This window comes from Ostrinia nubilalis, chromosome 30 (assembly GCF_963855985.1).
Source record: "Ostrinia nubilalis chromosome 30, ilOstNubi1.1, whole genome shotgun sequence".
Taxonomy (NCBI): Eukaryota; Metazoa; Arthropoda; class Insecta; order Lepidoptera; family Crambidae; genus Ostrinia; species Ostrinia nubilalis.
Genome location: NC_087117.1, coordinates 3,816,036 through 3,825,912, shown reverse-complemented (window position 1 = coordinate 3,825,912; position 9,877 = coordinate 3,816,036). Strand labels below are relative to the sequence as shown.

Sequence of the window (9,877 nt, the reverse complement as noted above, 5' to 3'; positions counted from 1 at the left end):
TTGCTTCCCTCTCAACTGCCTCTGGAAACATTAATCAGGATATTACCAAAAACCATGGCAGAGTTAAATGAGGACCTGCACAACATTGAAAAGTTGCTCAGAGATTTAGAAAGATCATTGAAGAATATCAAGAGTGAAATTGCGAAATCCAACTTCGAAGCACGAGCGCATTTACTAAAACTCAGGCACGAAAAGATCCGGGCCATGGATGCTGTCGTTAAAAGCCAGACAATCCTGGGCAACATGGAACTAATGGTAGCAAAAACGGAGTTGGGTTTGGATTTAAAAAACTTAGTGACTGAGGCCAGTCACGACGCGCACACATCCAGCTCCAGGAAATCGAAATCTGAGAGTTCAGAGGACTCCCGAAGCAAAAAAATAAAATTAGATACAAAGAAAGACTCGACAGGTGAGTTATATTCATGGATTTGTACCTAAATCGTAAATTCTTAGCTGTAATAATTTATTGAGGGTAGGTAGTGGCAAAGGTTTACTTTTGGACTGTCTACAGAAATTAAGGTCAATCTTCTAATTGTTGATTTTCATGAAGTATTTAATTGTATGAAGGAATTAAAGAAAGAAAGATTGATGATATGAGATGAGATGTAGTTTTTATTTTTTACAATACAATCTGTAACTTATGTTAAAAATAGACTATTTATGTGCTACATGTATATTTCAGGGGGCAGAAAATCTACATCCAACAAAGAAAATTCTAAGAGGAAAGCTTCAAAGACAACTGAAATTAAGAATAATCAACTCACTAATACTGGGACCAATTCTCCTACCAACAATGTGTTCCAACAAAAGGTATCCGTTAAAAATATTCAACCAACAACACCTAGTACAAACAATATAAGTTTGAAATGTTCTATACCACTGGCAACATTGACTAAAACTATAAATCCGCCTAATCAATCCGTCCCTTCTGGAAATATCTCATCACCAGCACCAATTTCCACCGAATCTCCGGCATTTGACAAAAGAACGAAGTTTTTAAACCACCCACCTATCAGGGATACAAAAATTAACAAAAATGTAGGATATTACTCAAGTGCGCATGCTAAAGAAATACTTGGATATGACCCTGATACACTTCACGTAACACAATACACAGATAGTGTATCTTGCTCTCATAATTCTTTAAAACCTTCAAATATTAACGCGCAGCTCGGTAAAATGCAAGTGAAGCATGCATATAGTTTTTCTGTTTCTCCCGGCTACAAACTGAATGTTTCACCGGGGTATTTGGTTCACTGTACACAGGTCCATAGAAACCCTGAAGAATCTTTCGGCAGTAGTAACTCTGCAAATAAAGACACCAATAAATTATTTACAGATATCTTAAATAATGGAACACGTCAATCTGAAAATGATGAAATTCGGTCATTTGCCAGTGTTGAGACATTAGTTATAAAAAAAGAAATTGATAATACGGAGGATTCAAATCAATATTAAATCATTACTTGTGTACTTAATGACTTTTGTAATCAATACTTCGTTACACTAATTATTGACCTTTGTAGTCGAATTATTGGTATAATTTAGTCTACAAAATCAGTCAGTATTTTGGTGTATATTATTTTAAATTATGAAATCTTATTGTTTCAGTGATTTTTATGTCAGAATCATGAAGAATTGTGACTGAAAATCGAATAGTGATGTATTTAAAATAATATTCTGTCATACTTTTATATTTAGAAAAAATCCATTTTTACAGAGATGGATTGTAGGACATTCTTTAAATTCAATGTTGTCTAAATAATATACATTAACGCCTACTTCATCATGACTATTTTAAAAATTGATCTCAGTGCATGGTTGCAGCTAAAACCTCTTATTGTTTACTTTTATAAACATTTTATTAGAATGTAAGCATAATAATAATTGTAAGTGTTGATTTTACAGATTAATATTAATGAATAATGTTTAAGTAAGAATTTTTAAGATTTACAGTAAGTATTCCTACCCACTGAATGTCAGTAGGTAATATTTTTACATATTAAATAGGTTAATGGGTGAATGTATATTCCCACTAAAAATGCTGTTGACATTCAAACTAAAATTGCTATTGCAGTGGACTTTGTTTGTATAGTACTTACTTGATTGTTAAATTATTTTTAATTGTATAACAAACTTTATTGTTAAAGAAATAATGATTAAACAAAAACTGTTTGTAAGTATAGCTAACTTATTGAATAAGTTGCGTATTTACTAATGTTAATATTAATGAGAATGAATGATTTTATAATACGACTTGGTTTTGTGTATAAGTTGACTACATACATATCGTCATAGTTACCTGTTAATAATAATGTTCATATAGTAACCGTAACTACACGTAAAACGTCTGCTTTCATGTCAGTATTGTTAAATACTCAAATTATGTGATTTATTTTTATACTTTATACACAATAATAATAATATGATTGAAATAAACGGGTATTTTATTGTAATCCTTGCTTCATTTGGACCAAGATGGCACTGTTCCGATTAGGACTCCCTTCGGCCAGTGCCGAGGCCGTCTGGTCAGACTATAGGCCTGGCCTTTGGCCTTTGCTAGCCAGCCAGGTCTTCTGCCAAACAAGATTGCTCTTATATTATGACGTTCTGCAACGAATTTCGCTTGAAGCGAGAGCTACCGGATTTCCACTCGTCGTCGCCCCGCAAAATTTGAAGCAGAGGCCTAATAAATAAAACGGGCACACTTTATAGATGATGATCGATTGATTTAATTGCCTTGCGGAAGATCACACTAACGCTTTTGCTGATTTGATTTTCAGCCGATTGTGAGTATTCTCATTTTAGTACCTACTAAGCTACTGAACTACGTAATAGTTGTATAGTCGGTTCAGTGTGACAAAATGTTTGGTGTGGTGGATGTTCCGATTAAATAAAGGAGATGTCGACTAACAGTAAAATCAAAGACTACTATAGTAAAATCCTCGATAGATATTCATTTGTTCTTACAAAATGTAGGAGGTATAATAGTAAGATTTTAGATTCTGTCCGGGTTCGATCACAAAGCATTAACAGCATTATGCTCGATTTATAAAGCCAGAATAAGATTATAGCGAACAGAATTCAAGAGAGAACATCTCTCTTGCAACCCTCATCAAAAGTTGAATGAAAGAAGCTATCAAAACTTTAATTTCGTTCCAAAGCGCCTACGTAATAATTATCAGCAAAATTATTTTCTGTCGTTAATTCCCATGGGAAAATAAAAAGGGACAAAGTAAACTAAGAGTATCCAAGCCATCTATGCCACAATAACTCACCATTTCGTAGGTACAATGCCACGAAATGTTGTCAGACATAAATTACAAAAAGATATCTTTCCGAAATAAAGTTGGTAAGAGCATTATTATTCAAAATTCTTGTATGTTTTAGCCGATAAAGCCTAAAGGTTCAGTAGTATCATCATTGGAGCCTTTTCAATACATACAATCAAATATTTCCTTTACTTACAATATTAGTAGACCGCAATTTGCCACCACTTGTGTAGGTGTGGTTAAATTATTTTCTTTTCTTGTCATAGTCTTCTTCGAAGTGGTGGTACATTAACCCAGTTGTTACGGATATCCCTTTTTTCTTACGATTCCTGTGATTTTGCATATATCGGCTATTTAATGCATCAAGGCAACAGGAAAAATACAAAAAAAAATATTGGTCTTACGGAAACGCTGGAAAATGGTGTTTGATATACGGAACGCTAGTAATATGTACGGCCACTTGTATGAACTTAGAGATAATACCTACTTTTTGCGACTTGCGTAAGTTATTAAAGTATTTGCATAAAATATGGAATATTCATTAATAAAATAATATTCAGAGTTAAATTGATTATTTTTCAAATTTAATTCCAGCAGTGTGAACTGTATAAATAATTATGCCCAAAACATTTTCTGGGATAAAGGCTAATTTTATATTTCTTGCAAAAAACATTGTATTTGTATCAAAGCGTGAGTTTCATAAAAAAATGTGTACCTATTATATGACTGAATTTGAGATGTGAAAATACTTCTCCTCTGTTTATGTGGCGGAGAAAATCTCTTGGTTTTGACAGTTGGCGCAATTTTCAATGCATTTGAAGCAACTGTAACCACACTAAATCATCTCATTTACTCGTACAAACAATAATTTCTTCATATCTTCAAACATGACTGACCCTGTCTAGGGCATAATTGGCAATCTAAGCTGACGGGATGCAGTCTTCTTCATCATCACTGGATGAAGAATTCTCTAGTGATTTCTATGTGGGCTCTCAATTGTAATCCAGGCAAATTTATTGGTACTTTATTTTCATCACCAGAGTTCTCTGTGGTTAAGTCACCATTACAATTTTCCGGATTTTCCGGCGGGAAAATTGTGATTGAGTTAGGGATACAATCATCTTCATTTTTCTCCAATTCTTCAATGATTTCATTTAAAGGAAAAGGCCTCGAAGGCATGCGCTAAAACAACAAAATACCGCAGCTCATATTACTAGCGTTCCTTATACGGATCACTAAGTTTAACGTTGAATTAGTAACAGTTACTATAAAAATGTTTATAATTATGTTATCGATTTACAAAAAGTGGGCTACAAACTTTCATATTTCGTCAAGAAATACTTTAGAATAAATACTTATCATGTTTGTATTCACCTTGAAAAAGTCATCGTAAAAGAAGAACGGTCACGGCCCATACAAAAAAAACCCAGACCCGACAGAAACGAGACATAGCTCAGTTTTTTTGTCATGTCTTAATTAGTTAAATTATATATTTTTTATATTCGAAATCTATGTATAACACCAAAATATTACCCTTTGTTTTTGTTCAGGCGTTATACAAAAACTAATACAAAATGCCTATTTATCACCAAAATTGGTATTTGTATATACCTAAATGTCTATTACAGCTGCTATGGAATGTATCTAGGTGACCTGGAGATACAGCCGGATTATACAGGGTGGTTATACATAATTATGGAACGATAAGTGATCTCACTCGATTATTTCTAAACTATACAAGATATCGAAAAACTAGTTACTGATTCTGAAAGTGCTTCACGAGCTCCTTCAAATGGTACCAATAATAGGTTACAGATTATGGAAGCTGGTAACATTGAATTTTTGGATTTTGTAACTTCTCGTTTCCACCCTGTATAATCCAGCTCTATCTTCTCCAGGTCACCTAGATACATTCCATAGCAGCTGTAATAGACATTTAGGTACATACATTTACCAATTTTGGTGATAAATAGGCATTTTGTATTAGTTTTTGTATAACGCCTGAACAAAAACAAAGGGTAATATTTTGGTGTTATACATAGATTTCGAATATAAAAAATATATAATTTAACTAATTAAGACATGACAAAAAAACTGAGCTATGTCTCGTTTCTGTCGGGCCTGGGTCACAGATGACCGTTCTTCTTTACGAAAACAACAAAACGCTTACGATTGAAATGTGACACCCAATGTAGAACAAAACACTTCTGATGGACAAAGGGACCCCATATGAATCGTTTAACATAAACAATGTTATCAGAAATCACCCTCATTGTTTATAATAATTTAATTTTTATGTTGATCCGTATATCAAACGCTAGTAACAAGTGGGTTAAAATGTATTCGATACCATAAAGTGTGTTGTGTAGCACCATTTAATTAATATGTGTAGCACACACATACTACTTTTCGTATGAGGAAACTCGTGTATCAACACGGTCAAATTCAAAATCAAAATTTTGTCCGCGGACCATATGTCTTCTCCATAAGATGCTATTTGCTCGTAGAAAATGAGCTATTTCATGTTACTGAGCTAGCTAGATAGTACATCACTATTTTATTATTATGTTGGTAGACATGTTTCTGCGAGGCTACCAGTAAATGTACTTTCCCAATTATTATGGGTATTTATAGTTTTTGGAAGATAACATTTTCTTGAATTGAGTTAATCGGAGTAGACATAAAAACTTTATAATATTCCTAAAATTTACATAATCAAATTGATTCACTAGTGCAATAATTAATAACGAATGTGACATTTCTTTTATATAGATTTGGTTAAAATATTTATTATTTTGAGGAAATTAAAGTTATGTCAATGGCAGTCCTTACAAAAACGTCATATCCTGTCGAACATCCTCCTCTACGTTGTTTATGGGAATTTTCACTTTTCCGGCGGCGTGCGAGTTGGTGGTTGAAGAAAAAAAGTGATCTGTTTTCAAACAACTTTTCAAGTAAGTTTGAATAGTTTACATTACTTCCTTTGCTACTGTGTTTACGTGTATTTACTTTCAAACATTTTGTGTACCTTGTACCGATTTATACTCAATTATTCAACAACGGCCGACATTTTCTACGAGTAGGTAGGTACCTACCTACCTACGTAAATTTTTATCAAACTGCTCTCGTGGCTTGATTGTAAGATTATAATCGTTGTTTGTTCAATTAAACAGGTTTATCTGCATCACGTTGCAGTCAGAAGAACCAATGGAGAGCTCCGAGGGCACATCGCGCGATTCACCAGTCATGTAAGTACCTACCTTCATCATGATTTTGTCAATTTAGTTAAACATTTATCAATACTAGCCAGCTAGTTCAACATTGACCAGATTTATTTTCAATTTAACGTTCATTAAAACTACTTTTTCAAGCTGTTTTGGACATGACTACGTGAATTTAATTGATAAAATTCCATCCGACAAACTCCGACAAATTATCCGGGAGTCCCCGGATTTTTTTTTATGGAATGGGATGTGCTAGTAGGCAGCCGGGATGGTTTTTTAATTAAAAAACCCTTTGTAATTTAATGTAGTAAGACAATTTTACATAATTAAACATTCGAACATTTCACAATGTTTAGTATTCTGAACATATGGAGCAAAAGTAGCCCTAACACTACAGCATTCTGATATGGCTGTGTTTAAACTGTGTATAAAATTCTAGCTAGTAATTAAATATCTTAAAATTATACCACAAAGAGCTGCGAGTGTACTTGTTACTTATCCTAACATAAATAAACAATTTCTACCTTCAACAGAATGTTCCTGGGCCATCATTGGACCTGAATATTGCTGGATTGAGCTAGTTCCCATCATAGCAACAATACCTGAGACTTTGGGTCAAGAGCGAGCGTACAACAGTCACTAAAATGGTAAGAGATCTTGAATCGATCCTTATCGGTCTGCTGTCTATTAATGTATAGGTTTTATATGGTGTCATTAATTTAGACTGGATCCTTCTTCTCTCACAGACTAGCACGATTTTGTAATTTATGTTTAAAAAATATTTATTTCCAAAAGACATGAGAGTATTACATACTCATTTTAGAGTTTTAAAACTTATAAAATTACTCAATGCCTTTTGACAATGTTTTGATGCAAATAGTTTGAGTTTATTTGATTCAGCTACAAAGTAAATAATTTCTGCACTTTATTTTACGATGATTATTGTACAAACAGTATTGTTAATTTACTCTCTGCTTGCAATATGAGTATAATGCATAATTTTGTTTTTCCACAGTCCTGCCTGCCCTGTCCTCAGTTATTTGAAGATGAACAGGAGACGTTGTACGCCTACATTCTGGAGTCACATTATAGGTAAGTTACTTAAAATTTACAACTGCCAAATTTGTAAATGTGCTACTTACCTACTCAAATAAAAGTATGAATTTACATAATTTTGATAATAGGTGTCATTGGCTTAATGTGCAGTTTCCATTTGCATGGAATATTCATATTGCAACTAATAATGAGTAAAATGCCGCATACGTGCGCATCCTTCCTACTAATATAATAAATGCGATAGTTAGGATGTCTGGATGTTTGTTACTCTTACACGCAAAAACTACTGAATGGATTTTGATGAAACTTTACAGTATTATTGTTTATTAACTCAGAATAATTATAATTTACGACGATCTGTGACAAACTGGATTTCACGCAAGTGAAGCCGCGGGCAACAGCTAGTTTCATTATAATTTTTAGTGTAGGTACTTACTTAGTCTCCGTCTCACATAATCTCTTTTTAGTTTCATTACACATGTAAAATATTTATAGCTTATTAATAGTCTACATATTATCAACAACAAATCTTAAATAATTGTAAAACTTTTTCAGATCGTTGGCCATCAGCGGGGGTGCCTTGAAACGTTGGCTCCACCAATGGAATGGCCAATCTTGTGGCCATAAGATCAAGATTCCAATGCCAGACCACTTTTTTGAGTCCTCCGTCCAAGCAAGACTCAAAACATTGACAGTGGACTATAAAATTTTCGGAATATTAATTTTTAACGTATTCGCGCCGCATTTACGTTTAAATTTAAAACTGTTGTCACTATCGACTCTGGTACTCATTTATTAAAAAAACGGTCAGGATTTTTTTATTGTTTATTAACAAGATAGTTTTATTTAGTTACAATCAAATTGCTGCATACCTTTATCTAATATTCTAGTTTGTTTTAAAAATAATTTTAATAGATAAAAATATTAAGAAGAAATAAATGTAAAATAATATCCATTCAATCAAACTTCAAAATAATAACGTTTTTTGGTTCTTCACGATAGTTTCTTCAATTTAATAAACTTCAGAAGTGTTAAAATCAGGTACGAATAACTAACAAAATTTGTTTACGGAAAGCAACTTTTAAATTTGGTTAGTGTCAGCCAAATAAACGGATTGATTTGAATGTTTGTACACCAAATTACATTTGAATACTTTTCAAAATTTTAAAAATCGAATTCAAATATTTCGAATAGAGATCTTCATCTATGGTTTGAAATTTCTAAATGATTATGTTGGTACTCTTGTTTAGTTCAGCCCCCCTAGACAAAACGCACTTTTTGATCGAATCAAAAATCGAATCCGTCAAAACTCCATACAAAAAAGGGGCTTTTCGACCACTTTTCGACTGGTTTCCGATTATAATTTGCACTTTGTCTAGACCCACAGGAAGTGTTGGTTGAAGTCTTTTTTTTTCTTTTGCACTCTGGTCAAAACTAAAAGAAAAAAAAAATATAAATGGAATTATTTATTTTCAAATGGTGTTGTAGTAGGATGGTCTTATTGTTCATATACCTGTCACGAGGTCTTAATTTTTGTCTTGGCTGTGTTGATTTTCATGCTGTTGTCCTGTTTGTTGAAAAAAAAATTAGATTTTCGAATGGAATCCAATGATTGTGATGAAGAAATATTAAAAATGTTATTCACTTTTATTTGCTTAAATGCAATCTTTATTCGTTAATATTTTACACTTCGCCATGAAGTGAAACTCCCGAAAAGAAAATAATGAAAATAAAATAAATACTTACTTGATTTATGTTGTCAGCGAAAATTGTTTTTGTATTGGTTTAGTCGCATCTTCGATTTTCTTAGAATATCTTAATGATCGTGTAGCTCCTAATTGAATATCTGAGATATTTTGGAATAATTCCATTCTTTCGTTATGAGTCAAGTTTTGTCTCGAAATATTGCAATTTTTTCTTCCGCTTTTAATTAAACATCTTAATAATGAAATAATCTTTAACTTCTTGAATGGGTTATTTAAAAAGAAAGTTTTGTCTATTATGAAAAATATTGTACAATGATATCATTTTTTTAGGATTTTTGAATATTGTTCAGGGTGCAGGTTGTTTGTACCTTAGGCTGCATTTCTTTTCTTTCTGTCCATATTGTTTCAAAGTACGGAATGGAGGCTAACGTTTTAGTGTTGACCAGTTGGCGCTACTTGAGAGAAATGTCACTATCACATGCTAGTGGCGAAGACAGTGGCGCCAACTGGTTATTTAAAATATGGTAAAAAGATTTACATAAGTAAAAGACATAATTATTTTCATAAGAACAATAATTTCGAACAGCACTAGTGTGAATAAATGATGAGAAAGTCTTAC

The 9,877-nt window shown here is 32.7% G+C and overlaps 1 protein-coding gene and 1 long non-coding RNA gene across 3 annotated transcripts; both read left to right on the top strand.

Annotated features, from left to right (window-relative positions):
• Positions 1–1,877, top strand: LOC135085854 (uncharacterized). 2 transcript variants are annotated; one of them, XM_063980639.1, is made up of 3 exons: positions 1–409; positions 683–810; positions 1,612–1,877. In XM_063980639.1, the coding sequence occupies exons 1-3, from the start codon at positions 55–57 to the stop codon at positions 1,612–1,614; spliced, it is 486 nt and encodes a 161-aa protein (XP_063836709.1). In that variant the 5' UTR covers positions 1–54; the 3' UTR covers positions 1,615–1,877. The 2 variants fall into 2 exon arrangements, with proteins under 2 accessions (XP_063836709.1, XP_063836708.1); XM_063980638.1 differs by lacking the exon at positions 1,612–1,877 and having other exon boundaries at positions 683–1,547.
• Positions 1,878–6,118: 4,241 nt separating this feature from the next.
• On the top strand, positions 6,119–8,369 carry LOC135086006 (uncharacterized). The gene is made up of 5 exons (XR_010260257.1): positions 6,119–6,226; positions 6,446–6,520; positions 7,030–7,143; positions 7,512–7,588; positions 8,108–8,369. It is a non-coding gene; the product is annotated as an uncharacterized LOC135086006 (long non-coding RNA).
• Positions 8,370–9,877: the final 1,508 nt, after the last annotated feature.